The following is a 25,000-nucleotide window of genomic DNA, read 5'->3' on the forward strand; positions in this document are numbered from 1 at the left end:
TGTCAATTATAACATCAGGAAAGTGCAACTCGGCAATAGAGGTGGGGGTAACACCCATTTTGGATCATCATTACGGTCTATGCAACAAACTTTTTGATAACATTGTTAGTGATCCAAACCATAAATTGAAAGCGCTCCTTCCTCCAGGTTATGACAACTCACGCTATAACCTAAGACGACAGCGCCATTTTAATATACCGAAGCTTTTTACAAACAGAACCAAAAACACTTTTATATATGCGATGTCGAGGCTGTAGTTTTACCCCATATACTTTATAAGTTAACATATTTTAATATAAATACTTTATATAGAATTTTTAACACTGTAATCAGTTTTTTATTTATTATCAAGGATTCATCTGTAATTTTTTAAAGTATCATAAAACATTTGTAAATAATTGCGCAATTCAGCCTTTGGCTGCGATGCAGTTTTAATAAACTATCTATCTATCTATCTAATTTTCCCTAATCTTGCTGCTGGGTTGGCCCTTTTCATTTCGAAGAGTGGCTCTACGCAACTGAGGTCCTGAAACGGAACTTGTAAATTTTTATGAACATCCTGCTTCAACAACACATTGAGCATACCTTTATGAGGTCAAAAACATTTAGCTGATACTCAGGTAATGTCGATCAATTTAATTGCTTCGCGTGATTGTTTGACTTGTCTAGAACGATTGGATAACCGATCCTTTCATACAACGGACAATTTTTTTTCGTGATTGTAAATGTACAGCATAAACTTGATGTATGTTGCCTTCGTCTTATTCCAGGTATACAGTACATAACCTCTTTAAGACCACGCTTGTATCTTCTAGGGGACTTCGAATCGAATGGGAACCGCAAACCTGAATGATTTGAACAGAAAGAGGCAATTTCCATGTAGGTATGCAAGTTACAGTTGTTCAGTCATGTTACACCCAAGGTCATCCCATAAAATGACTTGTTCTCTGAATGAGTGCTTTATTTATTCATTTGTTTATTTATTTATTTATTTATTTATTTATTTATTTATTTATTTATTTATTTATTTATTTTGTCCAAAAATTGGAACAATTCCAGTGCAAGCGTTTTCTTGGTTTATTCAAGCTTATAAGATATCTTTACGTAAATAACTAGATATCTGAATCATCTGTCGTATCGATGTCGACAGCGCATCGACGACAAAATAGCAATCACGGGGATGATGTGATAAAGGGATCGTTCGGAATTTGTACTCATTTATCTCTGAAGATATTATTTGTCTCTCGTTCTTTTCTTTTCTATAATTCTTCTCTTTTTTTTTAACAACCACCGGGCGACCCTTCATCGCGCAGAATGCCTATTGTTCTCGGGACATTTACTTCCAGTTCAACAAAGTTCGTAGATCTGTCATATTACTCGCAATCATGCAGAGAGTCTATGAAAGCGCCTCAGCCATTGGTTGCCAAGAACGCACGACGAAGCTCATTAATGGTGGTGGCAAACTAAACAATGAATGCAGCTCGCTATTGTTTTCTCCTTTTAGCTCTTTTGTTTCGGAAAATCGCGAATATGCGCATATTTCGCAGTGAACGTTCACATCCAGAAAATACATACACTTTGCTTTGTTTTGCGGGAATTTGTTCAAAAGTTAAACCACAGAAAGAAAGATGAAATTTTCCATTTATTTTAGCGCGTGCGAGATCTCGATTATGTCGTAAATAAACTCGCTGCGCCGTCATGGCTCATTAATATGCGTAAGTGTCTGGTCATTCTGCCCGATACAGAATAAGCTCGAGACAGACGCCGCTAGTATCAGCCTTAATAGGCAGAATTCAATCTTTGGGCACTTTACTTTCAATACGAAACAAACTAGCATACAATAACGCCAATGATCTGTCATGAGGTCGGTACGCTTTGATGTCTTAATTCTCCTTCCTAATATTACAATAATATCAACTCAAAGAACAAACACGCTTCTTTAGGTTTGGCACCATGAGAGGTTTATTCAGTGAAATGAAAGGCGGAAAACAGGAAAACTACACAATCACTCCACAGGCAAACCTCTCGACCCAAGAACGGGTGGGTAGGGAGGGTAAAACAAGATTAACTTCACAATCACAAGTATAAGAATTAACTAGCTTTACACAGAGCGAATCACTCGTAAAATAATTGTCTCGACCACGTGCGTGGCGGTATATATAGAGCTACATTAATAATTAACTAAAATAAGATCTATTGCGACACGTAATTGCTAAAGGTTGCGCGCGTCGAATTAAACATTTTAAGCGAAGCTCAAAATCAACCAATTCTCCTTCCTAATATTACAATAATATCAACTCAAAGAACAAACACGCTTCTTTAGGTTTGGCACCATGAGAGGTTTATTCAGTGAAATGAAAGGCGGAAAACAGGAAAACTACACAATCACTCCACAGACAAACCTCTCGACCGCCAAAACCGCCAAACCAAAGGGAAAGCAGTTGTTCGAACGAATTAGGAATTAAGTGCCTCCGGAAGTGCACCAACCATCCCCCGTGCGACGCGAAGCTTAGCATCTTCGCAAAATTCAAGGTAACATTTATATGCGTCTGACGCCCAGTCTCCATAAATTTGAATCAGTTCACCCGGGACCCCTGTGTGAAAGGCCCATGTAGCTCCCCCTCGACGAAAGGAGTGTCCCCTAAAACGAGAAGGGTTATGAACACCGAGGCGGGCCAGCCGGCTACGAAAAACCGAAACAAATTGCGTTTTAGTGATGACAAAGTACGAACCTGCACGGAAAGCCGTGAAAAAGGCGGGCGCCGAAGCGGGCGCAGGCAAGCAAGAACACATGCGAAGATATGCACGAACCGGGCACAAATTAGGGTCTGGAGTATACAATAATGGAAGTTTCAGCAACTTGGAACCTGTCTGATTTGTTTTAGACCATTTAAAGGAAATCGACAATCCAAAACTAGTAACAACTTTGTCTCCGCTGCAAAGTTGTTTAGAGGGATCAAAGGAACTGACAGACGCTGGCGCCAAATTAGAAATTCGCGCGAAAAGAAAAAAGGCGAAGAGAAACGCGCAGGAAAAAACTAAATCATGAGGAGAAGTACTAGCACACTGGATTAACTCTCGCAGCAACTCCGGCGTGACAGGCGGAGCACGCGAAGGAGCATGTTTGAGGATACGATCGAGTCCTCGTAAAGTTAATTTTAACTCTGGCGTCTCATAAAAGGGGAATTCGAACCCCGTGAAAACATGAAGAAGCTTGACCCCGCTAAGATAATTACGAATGGACTGGGGAGTCATGGAACGGCTAAGAAACTGACAGTACAAACATATGGTATCGAGAGTTGCCGGGAGAGGCTCAAGATCGAAGGAAAAACAGAAGTAGAGATAAGCCCTCCACTGAGTCTTGTGGTTCTTATGCGTGCCGTCCGCATACGCCGCTCGTCGCGTCTTCTTAAGATCTCTCTGTAGCTTTGTTAATAATGAATCTAGAAAAACAAAAGGCAAGAAAACAAAATATTATGAAGTGAAAGGAAAAAAAAAAAAACATTAGATAGAATCGGACAACTGAAACATGTCCACAGAAACTGAAACTGGCTGCAGACCAAGTGAGCCATACGTAGAGAAGAACTCGTTCTGAAAGGAAGAGTTCAAGTGCCAACGACTCAGTTAATCGGCCCCACGATTTTCAGAACTCGAAAGATGACAAGCGCGGATTTCGAACTCATGCACCGCGGCGAGAAACCAAATTTCTCGCAAACAAGCTGCTAACAATTTATCCTGAACGCGACCGGAGTTTAAGGAACTGACAACGGAAAAATTGTCACAGTGAACCATAATCCGTAGTCCACGCCAATAACGACCCCAGAGTCGAAGAGCTATAACGATAGCTAAGGCCTCAAGAAGATGAATAGCGGTGAATTGAAGGAGAACTTCCGGCGGAAATTCGACATGAAAATACTGCTCGGATGACATACCCCCGCAACCTGTCAAACAGGCGTCGGTAGAAAAAATACTATCGGGCGCAGACCACAATTGCGTGGGAACAAGAGATACGCCATTGTAAACGTTGATAAACCGCATCCACCAGCGGATATCCTTCCGAAATTCGGCCGATAACTTGACCCGATGATGATTGCGCCGTAAGGAACGCAAAGTGTCAAGAATGCGAGTTAGAAACAAACGGCCCGGCCGAACGCATTTGGAAACAAAGGCAAGTTTGCCTATCAGAGATTGTAGCTCGGTTTTGGTCGCGGACTTTTTAGTGAGCCACTTAGGTAACAAATCCGTTTGCAATTCCAAGAGTCTGTCCGGCGTAACAGACATAGTAAAATTTATCGTGTCGAAGAGAACTCCGAGACAAGTAACTCGAGTAGACGGAGGGCAAGCCTTGTGAGACGACTCTTGTAACCCTAAGGCCTGTAGTAACGAACCAGTGAGCGCATAATCGGCGAAGGCAGTGCGCGGCGCGGAGATCCCCATGAAATCGTCTAAATAACTCAAAACGTTGCAACCGACCCGCGAGAGCATAAAACATACCGCGTTCGTGACTCGCTGGCAAGCCATAGCAGCGGACCGGAGACCCATTGGCAATAAAACGTCAAAAAACAACTTGTCCCGCCACGAATATCCCAACAAAGGATAATCAAAAGGATCTACCGGCAACTGACGATAAGCACGTTTTAGATCACGTTTGAACAACAAGCAACCCGGCCCCAGCTGAACGATACGCTCTGCGATGTCATCTACAGTGGGATAAGTTAACGACACAGGTTTACCCAAAAAGAAATCTTTAGAAATGCCGTCATTGACCGACGAACCGGCCGGCCAGCTGAGGTCAAGAATAAACCGACGTTCATTGCTGTCCGGCTTTGGAACTGAATTCAAAGGAGACAAGGCGATAGGCGCCACGAAAGGATTGCGAGCAAATGGACCGCAAACGGAACCTAACGCAAGTGCCGTTGACAGGTAGCTGTCAACGGCGGACGGAAAGTCTAGTACACCTTTGTGATTGCGAAAATCACTAGAAGGTAAAACCCCGTGATAATTGTAACCGATGGGCCACCCAAACTCTAAGAAGTCACAAACTTCCACATCGGAATACTCGGTCAGTAAAGACCGCCACAAGGAAAGATGCAACGAAGTGGGCACAGATAAACGTGCGCCTAAAAAATTGGGTTGCCCCTTAGCGTAAACTTGATTATGTAATGTGACAAAGAAATTTGTCTCGAAAGGAAGTGCGTCTGGGGTAACGAACGATTGGGAAGAAATACCCAGGCTAGAACTTAAACTAGAACTAATACTAGGCTGCACTACATGCAGCGATGAGCAAACATCAGTAAAATTATCATCAATAACTAAAGGAACCGTAACTTGCGAGGAAGGCAAGGGTGTGGCACTCGCACTGCCAGGATCAGAGTGAACCACCCCGCTTAGTCTAGAGTCTAGATAACACTTATCTTCCACAGAAGATAGAGAGTCTTGAAAACATGAACAAAGTCTAGAGTCTGGTTTAACTGAGTCTGAAACGGAAAGTCTTGAGTCTTGAAAACAAGGAGAGTCGTGATTTAGCGGCTCTAAAAGCTCTAGTCAGGGTGCAGTCGTTCCGGAAGAGTGGGAATCCTTTTCCACCGCCGAAGGACATTCTTTCGAAAATTCCGTATGACGAGCAGCAACAAAGTAAGATTAACTTCACAATCACAAGTATAAGAATTAACTAGCTTTACACAGAGCGAATCACTCGTAAAATAATTGTCTCGACCACGTGCGTGGCGGTATATATAGAGCTACATTAATAATTAACTAAAATAAGATCTATTGCGACACGTAATTGCTAAAGGTTGCGCGCGTCGAATTAAACATTTTAAGCGAAGCTCAAAATCAACCAATGATAAATTATTAAAAATTTAATTAAGACTCGTGAACGGTAAAAAAGCGATAAATTATAACATATTCTTATTTTACCTGGGCACGACGGCGACGGCAAGGACAAGGCCACAACACAAAAGGCTTGATGAGCAAGAACAATCGCTCTACACTTGCGTTTTAGGTTTTGGTACATTTCAATTTCTGAGAAAAAGGTTCTAAGAAAGCATGATGTATAATCTTGTAGCATGCCCTTCGTGACGTCATCTAACAAAGCATCTCGGCATCCTTGGCAATAAGAGCGTCAAGTCAAAAGGTTAAAACGAATTTCAATTGAGCCTGTACAATGCGTTCCTGTTTATGCAACGACTCTACGCTAAATTGCACCATTTTCCGTCACGTCTTAGACTGGAAAATTCCCATTAGTACATTCAAAAGCTAAGTTTGAATTCATTTCCGCTTTTGAGGTTATTGGGGAGCAGACGACAGCTGCAGTTATCAACTGTAAACCTCGTGTGGGAGGCAAGAAATTAGAAAAGCTAAACCTCGAGGTAAGGCTATGTTTTGTTTAATAATGCAGGTCATTTCTTCTCCTAGGATGACTAGTTTTAATTTCTGTCTCATAAATTGGCTTCATGCAACCTCAATCAAGTCAGGTTTCGCTTTTAAGGCAAACAAACAGATTTTAAGGGGCTTCATCAGATCATTTCAAGCAATGTAGAGAAGCTTACTGTTGTGCACTCAAAATATTTTAGACCCGCTTAATTTCAGACGCCGCCACCACTCAAATTTCATACATTTTCGGTGCTGTATTGTATTATTTGCTAAGCTCTGCCTCCCCTGGTAGTTTTGTTTAAAAAAGCTGTCGAAAACACTAACTTAGAAGCGGTATCACCGCGTAATAGCAGCAGATTTCTTGGTACGTTGTATACGTATGCAAAATACTATTTCGAACTCGGCGTGCTTCTATTCGCACAGCCTTCTCCGGCGCTCAAACAACAAAATTTTACTGCATGCATTTATCAGATTCAGATCGCTTATTAATATGATTTTCAAGTCTCACTTGAAGTATAAGTAATGTCTTTCACTTGCGAAATTAAAGCGAGTTGAGAATTTCGAGAATTTCGCTTTGAAGATGTCACTAACCACGTCATAAGCAATCAAGGAAGCTTAGTCTAATGTTGCGTGTACTAAAATAAACGATTGGAATAGTGTTTGTTTGTCATTTTCATTTAAGACAAACAGACAATGAGATATTGAATTTGTGACCAAAATATAGAAAAATCAGTCCGCTCAATTTGTTAGTGTTTTTCGAATACACATCAGTATGGTACGTTGTTCAAAGCTGTTGTCGCCAAAATCATGTTCAATGGTTCATACGAGACGAGTAGAAGGAAAAGAGTGTACAGCTTAACGCCGCTTGAACGCATGTTCCTGACTGAGTTGATCGCATTGGTTGTAAAGTCATTCACTCGGTGAGCTTCTGGATAACAAAGGACGAAGAGGTTGATTTTATATTTTTCTACGCAATATCAGACGTTCATTAGCTGATTCGAGATGAACTTCAGTTGTTCTTGACCTCGGTTTTAATCTTTGAGAAACCACATGAATCCAAGCTCATTTCAACTCAAAGCTATCAGTGAGACTGTGTGAGAAGTCAAGCAATTTTTTTTTTATTATTGCATTTCGATGTCGAGACGAACGATTTCTGAAAGCAATTAATGCATAACCTTCAAACCAATGTGTTATTGTTGGGTGTGTAATCATGCGGATGGTATGAAAAGAGTTATAAATATCAGTAGCCAAGTATAAGAGGGTCCAATATTAAGGTAAACAGAGCATGAAACGAAATGAGGTGCAGTCGCTAAGCAACCAGTCACGAATACAACAAATGGCCAAAGACCCGTCTCGTCTCAAAAGCTGATCATCAGTACAGCCAAAGTGAAATGATTCGCTTACCGTTGATATAAAATCAAAACACTGTAATGTACCTTCATCTCTGATACTGACGTTAAGTTTGCGAAACTTAAAAACGTTATAATTATTATTTGGTATAAAGTTTTAAGTTCCAAGTTACAAGTTTATTAAGTTTTCCAAAAGTTACTTACAATGAACACCGCCTGCAAATAGCGAGCTAATCTAGGACATACATACACGAATTTACTACTACCACTGCTACTACTACTCTGGCAATCAGTGCAATTGACAGCTTTTTTCTCCTCTAATGTATATGATTTTGCCACATATTCATAATACTGGGGACTGACATGTCAAAGTTTTCCTTAAAAGTGATTTATTTTATTTACTTCGAATCGATGACAGCACAAAATTATCAAGGGGTATGACAGGACTTTTGTGGAATTTCAAACTTCGTGACATTCAGTTAGAATATCTGGAATCAAAAACAAGCGTCTCGCTGATAAACTAATGCTAGCAAACACCAGTAGCAAGTTAGTTTACCAGCTAAAGCTACGGTGTCGAAAAAGTTTGGTTAAACATAAATTTATGCCTGCGTATAAACACGACCCTCCCCTGCCGTCGCCTTCGTGCCCAGGTAAAATAAGAATATGTTATAACTTATCGCTTTTTTACCGTTCTCATGTCTTAATTAAATTTTTAATAATTCGTTATCATTAAGACATCACAGCGTACCGACCTCATGACAGATCATTGGCGTTATTGTATGCAAGTTTGTTTCGTTTTGAAAGTATAGTGCCCAAACATTGAATTCTGCCTATTGAGGCTGAGACTACCGGCGTCTGTCTCGAGCTTATTCTGTATACTAGGTCTTAAAAAGCAGGCGTAAATAAAGGAATGGATAAACTTTATATACTTGTCAATAAAATACATAGCAGAGGGTAAGCCCTCATCCAATAGGGGAAACCGAACTAAGCGTAACTGAGAATCTAAAACTGTACAATGTCTAGAAATTATAAAAGATTAAAAGTATGCATGTAACTAAGTCAATTTTTAAATATTTTAAAAATACATCAAACAGTGACAAAAGATCGAGGGCAAATATATTTACGGTGAAAATAGTATTGTAAACAGGAAGTCTAGGAATTGCATAGATGGCAGCCAGCGCAACTGTCTTTTAAGAGGCTTGATAAATCGCGCTTTCGTATTTGCGATTTAAACGGCAAGGCATTTGAAAAGCTTATCAATCAAAAACCGCTGTCTTGTACACACCAGTTAACAGATATGACTTGGTTGAAAATTTTCAAGTGGAGCGACACAGTGCTTGAAGTTATTTGTAGACTTTCAACATCGAGCCACTACGATTTGAAGTTTTAGCTGTAAAATACTGAAGCAATTCCATTGCCTGTTATTTTCGAAAGTATGGCCTAATCGTTGATGTTTGTTTTAGGACACTCGATGATCACACTGTAATAACAATTTCGGAAGACTTACCTTTAAATTAACGGCCTAGAAAATGACGTTTTCTTTCACTTCGACGTTTATATGAACATCAACTTTACAAGAGGTGATCTTACAGGTATCGTTAGGGACTAGTTTTCTGATCCAAACAATTGACTTGAACTTGAAATCAATCACTGTGGATGTGGAACAGAGTCCATCATGTCATTCGTGACTTCAATTGATACTAGTAACGCCACAGTCTGAATGGTTCTTTGTGTTATAGCACCACTGCTGAAGGGTAAAAGGTTAAACGTGTTCTTGGTTACGAGTATTCAACGACGCGATGCTAATTACTCCACTAATTCCCATCACGTACGTTTCTGGGAAAAAATATTTACTTACTCAGGTGTTTTGTTCATTTTTTCTTGTCAGGGTCCTGAAGTATATCATTTGGTATCCTCAGAGCCTTGCCTGACTAAACGAGGTAAGATTATATTTTGCTTTGCAAGCAAACGCAGCTTTAATATTTCTCTTGGAATGAATAGTTTTGAAGACAACCTTAGTCAAGTGTTTCAGCTTTCCCGAAAGTTGTAGTCAAGAAATTGCTTTAAACAGTCGGAGACCTGACACATTTTTGCTTCCCCCCATTTGTATTAAAAGGCAATTTCTGCATTGCCTTGACATTTCAACTTGTCTGAAAAAAGTGATTTAGACGCCATATAGTATGATCAGACGACCAAACAACTGCGTATTAAAGTTACTAGTATATGATATCAGTGATACGGCCGGCGCCCACCGAGGGGCCCAGTTCAATTTACACTCGTCCAAAGTTTGACTCACTTTACTCACTCAGAACACTCACTACGATTTGAAGTTTTAGCTGTAGAATAAGCAATTCCAGTTCCTGTTATTTTCAAAAAATATAGCAAAATTCTTTGCTTTGCCTTCGAGCGTGACTACAGCATGTCGCTGTCAAGAAGGACGTTTTTAACTTTAAAAATTATCGCATTTTTACGTGCGCTATCGTGCGCTAAAAAACGGAAGCTTAAAGCTATGGACATGTTACCATTTCATCAGCATGGTAGAGACAATCCGTGTATTCTTCTTGTTATCATTCGATACGCAAATATACACGCATTCTTACACTACCAAATTCTTCTCTAAAAATTTCTGACTACTTGTTCTCGAATCCCACTCAGACAGTTGCAGTTGTTGTACAGTTGTGTGCTTAGTGACCTGGTCTTGTATTGGAAGCGAGGCTGAGGGTGACCCTGTTTTGATACAGACCACACTGCTTTTGATGTGTAAATGCAAACTAGTTAGCATAAGAACAGCATGACCTACACATGGAAAGCAGTGAGGTTTGTATCAAGACAAGGTCACCCCCAGCCTCGCTTACAATCCAAGGCCAGGTCACTTAGTACAGAACTGTAAAATGGCCTATTTGCAGATCTCACAGTTTTCGTATTTTTCACGTAATCTCGTACCCACATCTCCCACGGTCAGGCGGAATTTCGACATTCCCGAACCGACTGAGGTCTGGCTACGAGATTAATACGAACCATACATGTCCGGTTGTATGCGCATCGTGTGTAGGCTTTTGTTTCATCTGTGTTGATCCTGTGTCTTTTTATTCGCACGCAGCTTTCGATATTTTATACGGGGGCTGTTACACAACGCCCTTTTCATTTCAGTGTCATGGATAGCTCAGTGTTCAGAACGCCGGCCTTAATTAGCTTTAATTGTCAGCTAGCATTTTCGTATTAAAGCCAACAACAGCTAGTAAATTCGGGGGAGGGGGGGGGGGGGGATTCCGCCTACTGAAACTTTCTTAATCATCCGAACATATCAAACTGCATAAGCGTAGACAAATATGTATTTAATCAGTAAAAGGGAACATGATCCTAACTGTTGTCGTTGAGTGTACTACTAAGATATAAGATTCAGTGGTAGGGCATCCGAACTCATAACCGGAAGGTCATAGGTTTCATTTCTTTTGGGAGATGTTGGATTTTCTATTTCCAAGTGTACCTGCGTAACTGCTGAAAAATTACACAGCTATTGGTATGCTTTTTGTAGGTTTTGCTGCCTTCAAGAACCATGGCACGTACCACAAACCTGAGTGTATTATTGTTAGCCTCAGAGTGGGGATCGAAACTTGGGGGGCTGTCCACTTTCAATAGAGAGTTGGCCATACATCTAGCTAAACATCCTGGAGTACAGGTCTCCGTCTTTGTCCCACGATGCGACCAGGATGAAAAGACTGCAGCTCTGAACAGCAACGTCACTCTGGTTCAGGCGACAAGGATGCCTGGTTATGACGAAATCGATTGGCTTTGCTCTCCACCAGATGACCTTCAAATTGACTTTGTAATCGGACACGGAGCAGTACTCGGTCGCCAAGCACAATTAATAAGGAAACATCGTCAGTGTAAGTGGGTCCAGTTCGTGCACACCGACCCAGAGGAGCTTGGAATGTTCAAGGATTACTCTGTAGCCATTTCAAAGGCGGAAAAGAAGCATCGAGATGAAGTGGACCTTTGTGAGATGGCTGATTGTGTCGTTGCAGTTGGGCCTAAGTTGGCGGAGGCCTACCGCTCTTATCTTCGCTTTTGTGGGAAAGACCAAAACGTATTCGTCTTTACGCCAGGCATTTTCAGTGAATTTTTGAGTGCAGTACAGAGCAACCACGACGGAAACATTTTTAGAGTCTTAGCTTTTGGTCGAGGTGATGCCGAAGATTTTTCTTTGAAGGGATTTGACATCGCCGCTAGAGCTGTAGCTGGATTAAATGGTGTACATCTCATCTTCGTTGGCGCGCAAAACAATAAACAAGATGAGATAGCATCTCGTATGAAAGCATACAACATCCCTCCAAGTCGACTGAGAGTAAGGCGATTCATCGAATTTAGGGAACATTTGAAACAGCAGTTTTCCGAGGTGGATCTTGCCATTATGCCATCAAGAACCGAGGGGTTTGGCCTCGTTGCTCTGGAAGCTATGTCAGCACGTCTTCCTATTCTTGTGAGTAACAACTCGGGATTTGGAGAAGTCCTGAAGAAGGTTCGCCATGGTTCACAGTGTGTGATTGACTCTGATGATGCTGAGGAGTGGGCGAAAAACATCGAGAAAGTATGGAACAAAGACAGAGAACTTCGACTGGAAGAGGCCGAAGATCTACGCAACAGCTATGGCCACAAATATAGTTGGGAGGAGCAATGCAGTGTCCTTGTCGAGAAGATAAAGAGCATGCTCAATGGTAGGACTTTTTCTAGTTTAACCGGATACGTATGAAAAACACCTCGCTAATCCGTGCAAGAAGCTCAGTAGTTCCTCTAAGTTTCGTTTCTTCTGTCTTTCTTTTTGTTTCTTGATAAGGGTTTTGGGAGCTGGCTGTCACAAAAATAGTCTTGTCTAATAGTGGCCATGGTTGTAGCTTTCCTCCGACCGATCCTTTTGCCATTCTAAAGCGAGCCCTTTCCGCCAGGTGTTAATACAACTGCATTGCACTGTAGAGGAGGCTTATGGAGCATTATAGAGTGCAAAAATTGAGAGTTGATCCGAAATGACGCGCTTTTCAGGTTTGACAAACTGATTTCGTTAAAGCGAAAGAATGCACATTTTCATTATTGTCATTATTGGTCAACGAAATCAAGTACACAGAAAGAATCATGAAATTTTTATTACCCCCACGTTTGTTAAGTATCAAATTCTCATCGCTTTAAACTTGCTGCATCTGTAAATCTTAGCTTAAACACCTGTCAATTCCAAACTAAGGTGCTCAGAGGCGACAAAAAATAAGTTTTTCGGTAACAGGATCCTTTGTGAAGAGGCATTTAAAAAATGCGCGCTTTCAATAGACAAGTACAGTTGCAGATGAATATTAAATATAATTTTTCGGTATTTTGTTTTTAAGCTCCACCAGCCTCACTGAAGAGGAAGTCATCCCATTCGGAGGAATCCGTCTCAATTTCGTCTGAGCAGGATGAAGGTGATTTAAAGTTAACAATTTATATCAATGAAGGGACGACAGAGAAACAAGCTTTTCGCTGTTTGTTGTTCGTAAATCTCCCTCGCGCGTTGTAAGCTTGAAAAGAGCGCTTTGTCAGTCAGTAAGTCTGCTATTCTGAACTATCCTGAACGGCCAAAAAGCAATGTTCCCAAGCGACTGTGTAAAACCTTTTTTAGTATACAATCGACATCTGTGTGTAGCATATAACTAAAGATAAATACAATATAACTACTTGAAATATTTTTTGGAGGGTGCCCTGTCAACAACAGTTACATGATTGGAAACGAGAAACGATAGATTAGTGCCCATTCAGGGGGGACAAATTTTCGCCGTTAGCATGAGTACAATTTTTACTTGAGAATTCCCCGTGTTCTGGACTAGATGGAAAAATTGTAGAGAGATACGTTTGATTCGTCTGACAGGAAGTTTGATTCTCAAAAGAATCTGGATTCGGTGTATCATTCAAATTAATTTTATTCTCCCGACATATCGATCAAAATTAGTTTATTGCAATATAGACTGTTAGTTTAGTAAACTTAAACAATATTTATTATAGTCAAATCAGGTGATTTACTTATGTGCATCATCGATTTATATAAAAAAAAGATCGGCTTGAGGTCTTTTATTCTTATACAAGTTGATCGTGATTCTGATATATAATAAATATAGTGATCGTGTTTCTCACAGGGTGTTGGTCATACTAGATTACTTACTGTTAGTCTCCATCAGGAGATAAATTTGATCGATCATGCTTCACCATCACAAAGGCTGGCTGAAATTGACACTTTATATTAAAATGTATATTATGAATACGTGTCAAGTTTATCATTACAGTTTAAGATGCTTGTTAAAAGAGAGCGTGGCCGGAGGACATTAAGGAACATATTAGCTTCCTTAAATTGGTCGAAACAAGTGCTGTAAAAACTGTAGTTGGGGTGTAAATTTAGGTAAAAAATAAGCCGAAGCTGTTGCCCCATTAACTAAATGTGTTCTTAAACGATTGTGATTATTACCAGAGGAGCCAAATAAAATGAGCTCAAATGAGTAAATCGAACAAAAAAAAGCAAAATAAAGCAAACAAAGAAAGGAAAACTTGTTTTTGAAGGATTGGCAGTATCTGGATCTTAACAGTTAAAAGAACGAAAAGATCTCCCCGGACTCTCTGCGTCTTTCAAAATCAAACGATAACTAGTCCAATTTCGAGCTGTTTTAAGCGTTTCGAAAAGCCTAGCTTAAATCCTATTTTTTTTTTAATCCTTGAAGTAAATAAGAAGTTAGAAGTTAAACTGCAATCCATATAACCAATAATCAGAGCCGTGTTTACACACCATAACATAGCCAATCTGGTCAATTTTAGAGCCAGTAACACGTGCTCTCTTGAGGATATTCCTCTGAAATAGTTGTTTTGTTTACGTTTTCATGAGGCATGCTGGTTGAGTGAGCAAGCATACACTCGATTGCAAAAACGTTGACACCTAAAAGCATAAACCGTGAACGATGAGACCCAATGGCTTTACGGGTATAAGTGTACCTAATTTATTTGCATAATATTTCTAATCTCGTGCGACGTTTGACGACCAAAATTAGTTGCACGTGGTGAATGATGGAAACTGTCAAGACAAGTTGGCCAACAAGAGCCAATTTGAGTGATATACAATTCGCTATTTGCCTAAGTTTAAAACAGGCAATGAACTTAAGCAATATTTGGTAGAAAATTATTCGGAAGAATTAAGTCAGCACTGTATTTTTATTGCAAAGAATGAGAATGGTAATTATTCATTATGGAAATGAGGTTATTGTTTAAACACTACCCACAAATCCGTTGGGTCTCATTGTTCACGGTTTATGCTTTTTTAGGTGTCAACGTTTTTGCAATCGAGTGTATAAATAAAATGTATATTTCGAAAACGTGTCAAGTTTATCATTACAGTTTAAGATGCTTGTTAAAAGAGAACGTCGTAGAAGGACATTAAGGGACATATTAGCTTCCTTAAATTGTTCGAAAATCAGTGTGAATAGAAAGAGGAACAAGTGCTGTAAAAACTGTAGTTGGGGTGTAAATTTAGCTAAAAAAATAAATAGTAATAATAATAATAATAATAAGTCGAAGGTGTAGCCCCATCAACTAAGTGTGTTTTTGTAGCGGTGACTCGGCAAAGAAAGTATTGGATCCAAAAGCGGGATTTTGTTTTAGATGGCCAGTAACCTCTGGAGCATTTTCCATAATCGCTCTCCATTCACCTTACCACATCAAAAAACACTCAGTTGCTGGTTGTAAACTTTTAAATGTAGCGTACTCTCACGGCTCGCCTTATGTTCTCTCCTCCTTCAATTATAAAAACTCACGTTTTTTGGAGTTGGAAATTAAAAGAAATAGACTTAAGTACACTTGACCGATGTATCATATTGTCTTCGTAAGTTTATATTTTGGTGATAGCGTACTGTTGTATGCCGCTCAAGCAGATCGAGATTTTCAAGGCAATAGAAAATAAGATGGGAAAAGTCAGAGGGACGGTTCTGTGCTCATTTGCGTATCCTTCTTCGGCAGTCCGAAGACATTTGGGAGTTAAAATGGTTGCGCCTTGGTACTAGACAGATAGATACCCTAACCAACAAATAAGTACAAAAATTAATCACTGCTTTGACAGTTGAGTACGTGTGGCACAGTGGTCTTTGAAGCTGGAGGGCCCCGATTCTAACCCTCGTAAATGTCAAGGACATTTATATATATTTAGATTTTCAGAGTTGGATTATATGGTCGAAGACATTTATTGCTACTCAGAGTTTCATGCTTCTTACGAAGCAATCATCAGGCAACTGTCAAAAATAACGGATACATATGAAGATATACAAAATTTGAAAATACAGAACAATGCCTACTGACGCAACATGGACTGACGGATATGATTGGACAATCTAAGCGAGCACGGTCTTTAAAGGGGAATTTTTTGGAATGTCTGCACGTAGATATCAGTTTGCTTCTATTGTATAGTGTTGACATTTCGGGTCGACATGTAATAAAATATTTCTCCCATAGACACAAATTACATCTCTTGGTTACATTTGAATATGATCGAGCCTGTTTTTTGACCCGAAAAGTCAACACTGAACAATAGAAGCGAACTGATATCTACGTACGAAAATATGCTCAGATATTTGTCCGCGGACATTATCTGTCCCGAGAAGAGAACAGTTTTTCCGAGAGCGAAGCTCGAGGAAAACTGCATGTCAGCCTCCAGAAACAAATAATGTCCAAGGACAAATATCTGAGCAGATTTTTAAAGTCAAATGGAGACTATTGTGTTTATTATCCTTCAAATATTTTTCGCAACGTGCAGGAGTCGGCAGGAACTGCCATTCTGTCATATGTTTATCACGTCACAGTTTGTCAGGTGGCTTCCAAAATCTTCACGTCTTCACGTCAGATTTCGCTATTCCATAAGCTAGGATAGTTTTATAAATCTGCAAAGCACACAATGGGAATAATCAATGACGCTACATTAAGCATCACGCGTAAATGCCAGAATAGGCGTCTTGTTTGCCTGTGTTGCTGACTGAAAAAATCCATATATCATTATCAATGTATTCTCTATTGGTCGTTTCTTTTGCTATTGCACAGGTACTTCCACCGAAAATCCTGGGAACAGAGGGCTCGCGTTTGTTCGTATCTCTGCTTCCAGAAAAAGGAAAAGGAAACTTGCTACTGAAGGTACATAATCCAAATCAATCGCAAAAAATATATGTAGCCTACCTTAAATTTTACTATGCCCTATTGAAAATGAGGTATCATGGTTACACCGTGCTGATCTTGAAAACCACTTAAACGTTTTCAGAATATACGGCATTAAACAATGTCAATCAAGGTTAAAACAAAACATCAGATTTCTTTCGCATATTCCACTCCTCTACATTCAAATCCTAGCAGCTTGTAGCTAGTTTAATGGCCTTAGCTTCCAGGAGTCTGCTGTAGCTCAGTGGTAGAGCATCCAAACTAGTAATCGGAAGGTCATAGGTTCGATTGTCTGGCTGGGAGAACTCGGGGTTTCGTTTTCTTTGTATGCCTGCGTCACTGACTGAAAAAATAGATACATATATCAATAGCGATGTACTCTTTATTGGGTAGTTAAAATCGTACTTGGAAAATCTGAAACTTTTCTTTTCTTACACCCAGGCTCTTCCGCTGATTATCATAAGGACCGAGGGTTCGCGTTTGCTCGCACCTCTGCTACTAAACAAAGCAAACTTGCTTCTGAAGGTAATCCAAATCACATGTACACTACAAGAAAAAAATATCTTTATGTATAGCCTATTTTTTTCATTGAAGTGTATCCGTTAAGCCGACCATGCACACACTGATCTGTGAAGTTGTCTCGTTCAGATTTAGACGTGGAAAATCTGAATTTTCCGAAGTGTCAATTGGAGTCATTTCGTTACAAAGCGCAAGTAACCAGGCCTAGAAACCACAAGGGTAAGAAGAGCTAAGATTAGTTTGGAAACCCGTACTTCAACTGAATTTTCTAAACTTCACTTAGATTTGAAATTGAGCGGATCTAGCATGGCAAACCGCTTTTAACATTATCTTTCTTGATTAAATATTCTCTTAACTATGCGGTTTGGAGTTAGGGCCGTTCGAACAACGAACGCCAACAAGTATATTGATTTCTCACAGAATAAAATGACTTCGGAAAGGAAACGGAAAGGTACAACAAAAATTATTTGACAACGTAACCAGTACTTACAACTGGTTGTTACGTTTCCAGTTGACGGTAAGTGATAGGTACTTATCAGAGTGCAACTACATGTTCCATTTTTTTGCCATGTTACGAAGCTCTATGTACCAAAATCGTCTGAATAAACTCCTTGAACCATGGTAACTTCCATTCAAACGACTGTTGTATATACATTTTTTGACCCTCCTCTGGCTCCTTTGGCCTAACATAAGGAAATGTCGATAGCAAGGGAAATGTATAAAAATATATAAAAATTAAAGTGGATTCCTAGGGATTAATTTAATTGATGTTTTACAAAAATATTGTGCATTGGGCATGAGAATTTGCAACCCTCAAAGAAAACTGAGACACGAGGTGAAAAGGCAATAATTTTGCCTTTTTTGACACTTTTCACGCATTTTATTATGTCTATATAGATACTTGCGCGTTATAAATTTTTAAATTATTATTTTTAATACTAATCATTACAAAGCATGGGTAATGAACTTGCTTGTTTGCTTGATTCCGCCTTTACTGTTTGCTATTACAGTCACAAAGTTTAACGATCGTTCGAAAGATGATTTGGAGAGGCTTTCGAGGAAAATTGCGGATAAATGGAAGCCGCTAGCGAGACGCCTTGGATTCGACGAACCAGAGATAACTGCATTTGATGAAGAAAATGGTAGATTAGCCGGGAAGGCTCATGAAATGTTGCTCGTTTGGCACCGAAGGGAAGGCTCCGCCGCTACTTATCAGGTTTTATACGACGCTTTGTGTAATGAACTGGTACAATGCAAGGCGTTAGCAGAGGAACTCTGTTATTCTTAATTTGACTGTGTCGGTGATTAATCTCAAGTCGTGGAGCAACGGAATTTAGATAACTGTAACCGTCAATCATAGCCTGACACAGGCTGCTGGATATTGTATACCAGATAGCTATCTTGTGGATAAAGTGATATCGTTTAGTAAAGTCTGAGTAGTGCCGCGCATACCTATCCATTCGATAAGCCGCTGTACATTCAGATGCAAGGAACTATTTATAGTACTACAGCGACATTCATCTTCAACCCTGTGCGGAAAAACAATTGTCTGAACGAGTTGCCTCACAGGGCCTTAGGTTATTTCTGTAGACTTGTGTGATATGAAAATTTCTCTATTTTTGAAAACATTAAAGTTTGATTGTGGATTTTAAAAGGAAAGTTGCTTGATAATTTACAGAAAAACTAACTAATATCACTAATAAATATCCCAACTTTGTGAAGCTTTGGTGTCGCGAAAAACGTCCTATGACCGACTTTTTTTAGGTTTCCGCAATAAGACATTTTGATACTTAACCAAAATCTTAATGGACCTTTCAGTTGGACAACCCAAAGCAGATATTAAAGTTTGCCTCAACGTATTGGTAATTTCTTCTAATTTAGCCTTGTTGACACTTGTTGACACTGTAATTGTTTTCCCCATTGTAAGGCGCCTGTCGTACTTCTTGACCGTGGAAATCTTTTCTTCAGGTCCAGAGGTGTAACAATCCGTGCTCCATCCGCCTTATAAAATGAATTGAGTACACTGATGGCCTGCGAAAGCAGGTTTATCACCTTTGCACCGTTGCAGCCTTACGTTATAATTTTCTTGTTTTATCTGCAACTGTGAGAAGGCTGTTTAATCTCGCTAAAGCTCGACAGCAAAACAAGTGCATATCATTTGCTACGACCATAAATGGCCACCATTCATTTTATATGCTAAAATACACCGCTACACTACCTGACTTTGTCAGCATTGGATGTGGCTATATATTTTACAAATTTTGGTCCAATAAATATAACAGATCACCCCCTAATAATATGAGGCAGTCTGTTTAAGGAGGAATGTCCAAATTCCTGGCGAGCTCCAACACTGCTGGGAAAATTGTACATTCACCTAAAAACAGATGAACAAAGAATATTTAATTTAATTTCCGAATAGCACGAATATGCTGCGATAGTTTATTTTGCGAGTAGGTGATTTTGGGGCCCACAAAAATAAACAATAAAACAAAGACAAAATACCAAACTACTACAACAACAGAATTTTAAAAAGTACACGAATCTACTTTGAGAGGAAAAAGGATTACGTGACAAAAACGTGGTCTTACTTCACGGTGAACGGACTTTTTGAGGAAACGATTTGTGAGAGAAATAAGTTTATGCAATGACTTATTATTACTAGTAATAATCAAAGATAAGGGAGTGCGTTCGATGGCTTCGATCCCAGGCTCTCTCCACTTTGCCAAGTTGGTGATGACGTCATCCACCACTGCAAATCTGAGGGGAATGCCAGATAAGCGTCCCAAGATCCATTCATTGCCCCATACCATCTCGACTCCAAACGTAATAGGCCATTTCCGAGTTGCAGTGAATCTCGTTATGAAAGCGAGGCTACGTGCAAAGTTTTTATAATGAAAATTAGTTTTCATTCATATGTAAAAAAAAAAAACTAATTTTCCTATGAAAAGCTTTCGAACTTAGCGTCGCTTTCATGATGAAGTTCACAGCAACTCGGAAATGGCCTATTAGGTGTGCGTTCTTTCTACGTCGAACGCAATTATTGCGACCATTATTGTCTAAGTTTCTGTTGATACAAAAACGTTTGGGGGTGTTGGAAATGACACCAAATGTCCGTGGCAGTTCGCCTTCAACATCTGCTAATTTTGCTCTGTTTTCCAACAGCAGCAAGTAACGAGTGCGCTTTGTACCAATAAACACCCAACATTGTGATCCTAACCAGATACTCTTTTAAATGATATCGCGTAAAAACATTTCCTTCTTAACTTTCAGGTCCGGTTGGGTAACCGAGGGAAGCGCAAAACTAAACTTTTGGTTTATTTTTGAAGGACAAAGTTTGCCCACTCAAAGGCAACAGCAACATTATTTGGATTGACTGGAAAGCGTCGTTTGGAACGCGTTGTTGATGGCCGAAAATTGCGCACTGGATGCCCTGCTATTTTTTATTTTATTTAAATTTTTTTTTGCAGCAATTTTGATTGGCACGACGAGCCATCGAAATCTCCGATCAGATTTAGTTGTTCCACGAAACTTGGAAACTATCACCTCGTATGCCTATATCAAACGACTGAAACCGCAAATCACCAACAAGCGCCAGCGATCGAAGTCTAAGCGAAGACCGTATAAAATCGCTCACTGTGTCGCTGGCTTTTCTTACCAATCATCGGTGCAACCTCACTCCATCGCTTCAAGGTCGCCGTGACTATGGCTGCGTGAGTGGCAGTCGTAGATGAACCAACCGCAGAGGACTGGCGCGGGACTTCAGCCTGTTGGACCGTGTTGTTCTGTAATTCGTGAAGAATGGGAACTACTACGATCTGCTCCTCTCCCGTGAGGGATGTTGGGATCGGTTTACTGAGTTGAATCTGTTAACATATGAAAAAAAGTGTTCAAAAGTTACAAGAATAACCTTAAAATATTTTGACTTACATTGGATTTCAACGCCCATGAACTGAGAATTATGCACACTGATTATGCAGATCATTAGAAGCAGCGGAAAAGGACTTCGGGTGACGTCCAACAAGACAATCAAGAACTGTTCTTAAAACTGCCTTTTGTAGATTTTCAGTAGCATGTAGACCGTTGAAATTTACAGTGAAATAAATAAGATCATCCTTTTAAGTGAAGAAGATTTTGATTGGTTTACTTTTGGACCTAAAAAGAACAAGAATTATGGAGAAATACTGGGGAAAACAGATTTCAGAATGGATCATTCAAAATGAAACAGCGCCTTAAAAACTGGCCTATCAAGCTACTGAGAGCTTGATACTTGTGTGAAAGCCTGAGCGGGCTCACCCGGGGGTACCGTCCACTGGAAGACCTCCCCCATATTTCACATTATTCTGGGACAGCAGTTTCCTATTTAATACCCAAATGCATAACATAGCTTTGACAGTAATCTTGAATGGGTCTTTTTTTTTTTTAATTCAGGAGCTGTTCCATTTTTGTTTCCTCTCCGCCCCCACCCCAGCCCGTCTGGATGCGCACGCGTTTCTGTAACGCAATCTCATTGTTTAATCGAGGCGGAAGGTCAACGGAACATAAACGATTTCTTGACGAGAATCTCCAGTTCAAAGCAGGATTTAAATGGTTGCTGAAAGAATTTTTGGTCATTAAGGATAACAAAGAAATATTTGACACCTTGCACACGGTAGCTTATGGGGCGGAAGGCAATTTTTTCGGCCTATGGTTGTCCTGACGGACTTAGAAGAATTAACTCAGTTTTATAGTGGCTCAGTGCGGTGTATTACAGTGATTTCGCACAACAAATCATCGAAAATGCGGCTGTATCCGACTGAAACTATAATTTGATATATTTTGAAATATCCAGTAGTATTGACGCTTGCTCCACTTAGTATCATTGACAAACTAGCCTAACAACCGGTTTTTCGAAGGCCATATGGTAAATGATTAACCAGGGAAAGTTAATCTCGTTTATTTGTATATATAAAGTTACAGTTTTGTTACAGTTTGAAGAATCAAAACCAATATGACGTCAGTGTATCATTTAGTCGATCCAAGATCCAAGATCTTACAAGTCTCAAACAAAAAAGCAATACAATAAACGATAGCCAGAGTTTGGATTACTTTTATGTGTTTGTCGAACTCAATAATGTTAAGGTGGATTGCAGATCCCCACAGCTCGCGCCATGAACAAATTAAACGTACCCTCTCACCCGAACTCGTGATTTCATGTGAGATTGTAGGATGTTCGTTTATCACGTATATGAGAGTCTAGATCCACGTCTGTTAAACTCACCCCCCACCTCTCACCCCTCACCCCCCACCCCCACCCCTCACCCCTCACCTCCAACCCGTCACCCCCCAATACCCCCAACCCCCCCACCCCCCCACCCCTCACCCCTCACACCCACCCTTCACCCCCCACCCCTCACCCCCGGAATAGACCTGCCGCCTCTCAACACAACAACAAACATTTGCTTGTCTCGAATAATAAGATTTTGTTCGGATTTGTAACGCTTTCTTTGTAAGGCAAATTCTTAAAAGTGTGGCCTAAAATGGCCGCTGAACGCCCTCTAAAAGCGGTAAAACTAAGATGGTCGCACTACAGCTAACATACGAATCTAACTGAGCTGAAAGTTATATTTATGTGAATCACTTATATAAACCATTCTTCTGAGAAAGTTTGAGGGATTTCATTTTTTCTCGTCCAAACGACGATAGTCGATATTTACAGGGGGCGGCTCTTAAACGGCCAGCATTGACTATGAACCATTTCAGAGTCGATAATTAGAGGAATTTTTCCGAAAATTGTTAGGTCCATTGTAACCTCGACGCGACCTTCGACGCAAGTGTCATACTGTCAGTGAGCTTTGTCAAACGCTGCAACATATCGCAAACGGTTTCGCGCCTTTTCCGTTCATTCGTGATCTATATCTATACTTGCTATCTTTTTCGTGTTGTCTCACTGCAAAAGAAAAAAAGATGTGAATGGATTTTTGTTTGCATTTCGATTATATGGCGGTTTTACGGCTTCGCCCAATTCCCGATGTCTTTGACAGTCTATTTCATTTCCTGTTTTGAAACCTCCGATTTAAAGACACTTCCGGTAAAATGTATTAGCCAATCAGATTTCGATTTACTGGATTTTGACATTGAGTAGCCCAGAGGTCTTGCTTAGTTGGTGATGATCAAAAGGAACGCAGCCTCTGGAAACGAGATTGGGGCGCATACGCATGTGCTTTCGAGGGTCCGTAAGATGATGTAATGATCAATGAATGATTGCCAGTAATCAGAAACCTATGTTATGCGCAAAGGATTCTGGGATTGCCAGGCGGCAAACGTTGCAACTCACCAGAAAGAAATGTATGGCGTAAAGTTGTTTCTTCGTCAAAAGCAGTGATTTTGGGCAAGGAATAACGCATTTTCGCCGTGATTTTATGAGCATCGGAGATGACTAATGTTGGTGCGTGGAAATTGTAAGATTTTGTGTGATTACTGCAATGAAATCTATAGATAACACTCTTTCTTGTGTAATGTTGATTTTGACTGAATCTACTGAATCTACATCAAGTAATGATCTCGAAATAGTACAAACTTAGGTATAAATTTGAGGGGATTGACTCAATAAAGCCTTTTTAGTTGTAATTATGATGCTGATATTTACAACGAGTATAATTAACAATTATATCCCTCGAATTGCATTATACAATGATGCAGTTTTTAATAATTGGAATTATGCCAGGCTGTGATCATTGTGCTGTATGGGGTTGCATAGGGTTGACAGGCCTATGCGCTCAGGTGCGTGTTTTATTTATTTATTTTTTATTAAATTAATCAAAAACACATAGTTACTTACATTGTTCCTATCCTATTTACAATACGACGTTTACTCTACTTACAATAAAATACAATGCAATACAATACTTACACGTTACCATGCAAAACTAACATATGGTCTACAAAGGATACGCTTACGCTGCAATACAATGCAATAACTTACACTATTATCAGTTCTTACTTATTTACTTCTTTGTTTTATTCCTATTATTTATAATTACAGCGTTACAAATTAGTATATCGCAATAACCAACAACACTACACATAACCTATTATTAATTACTTACAATTGCAATACACATTTTGAAACGATCAATAAGTAAAGTAATCAAAAGCAATTCTAAAAAAAAAAAAAACATTACTGACAATTACAATTAAGAACATGCTGCAGTCATATTTTATTATTTTATAATACAGTACTTATATATACAAAGCAGTTTGTGTTTTTTTTTTCTTGAATTAAGGGCAGTGAAAGCGGAGCAAATGTACCCAAAGTCAAAAAACAGGCAAAATGTACAGTGCATCGAGACACACTGATAACTAAAAAAAAAAAGAGGCTTTCTAACAAAAGTGTTTAAAAATTCCCACTTTTTGGAATGAGCGCATTCTGCATTGGCCTCCATATTGTAAATTGATTTCAAGTATTGTAGAAAACCTTCTACCTTTGGTGCGGTTTCTTTTCTTTTGCTCATCCAGATATAATTCCTAGCTAGGAGGCAGGAAAAATTAATTTGCTGGTAGTTCTTGGAAGAATCCGGCTT

The 25,000-nt window shown here is 39.7% G+C and overlaps 3 protein-coding genes and 1 pseudogene across 4 annotated transcripts in view; 1 reads left to right on the plus strand and 3 right to left on the minus strand.

The window, feature by feature from the left end:
• Positions 1–3,504: 3,504 nt before the first annotated feature.
• Positions 3,505–6,016, minus strand: LOC146468383 (uncharacterized; annotated as a pseudogene).
• LOC146468384 (uncharacterized) overlaps positions 5,895–25,000 on the plus strand; it is a 66,896-nt gene continuing 47,790 nt past the window's right edge. Inside the window, exons 1-4 of one of the 2 annotated variants that reach the window (XM_085124644.1) lie at positions 5,895–6,371; positions 9,613–9,664; positions 11,260–12,439; positions 13,097–13,171. In XM_085124644.1, the coding sequence (XP_084980770.1) occupies positions 11,281–12,439; positions 13,097–13,171 (1,234 nt within the window). In that variant the 5' untranslated portion in view covers positions 5,895–6,371; positions 9,613–9,664; positions 11,260–11,280. The remainder of the gene's footprint in view (positions 6,372–9,612; positions 9,665–11,259; positions 12,440–13,096; positions 13,172–25,000) is intronic. The other variant, XM_085124645.1, reaches the window with a different exon arrangement.
• The window catches only part of LOC146468385 (mediator of RNA polymerase II transcription subunit 14-like), a 91,645-nt gene continuing 86,236 nt past the window's right edge, over positions 19,592–25,000 (minus strand). Inside the window, exons 37-38 of the mRNA XM_085124640.1 lie at positions 21,097–21,304; positions 19,592–19,815 (exon numbers count right to left, since the gene is read on the minus strand). Coding sequence (XP_084980766.1) covers positions 19,754–19,815; positions 21,097–21,304 — 270 coding nt within the window. The 3' untranslated portion in view covers positions 19,592–19,753. The remainder of the gene's footprint in view (positions 19,816–21,096; positions 21,305–25,000) is intronic.
• The window catches only part of LOC146468386 (uncharacterized), a 1,267-nt gene continuing 486 nt past the window's right edge, over positions 24,220–25,000 (minus strand). The window contains exon 1 of the mRNA XM_085124633.1: positions 24,220–25,000. This exon is cut by the window's right edge and continues 486 nt beyond it. Coding sequence (XP_084980759.1) covers positions 24,641–25,000 — 360 coding nt within the window. The 3' untranslated portion in view covers positions 24,220–24,640.

This window comes from Pavona decussata, unplaced genomic scaffold, assembly GCF_977016875.1.
Source record: "Pavona decussata unplaced genomic scaffold, jaPavDecu1.1 SCAFFOLD_131, whole genome shotgun sequence".
Lineage (NCBI taxonomy): Eukaryota > Metazoa > Cnidaria > Anthozoa > Scleractinia > Agariciidae > Pavona > Pavona decussata.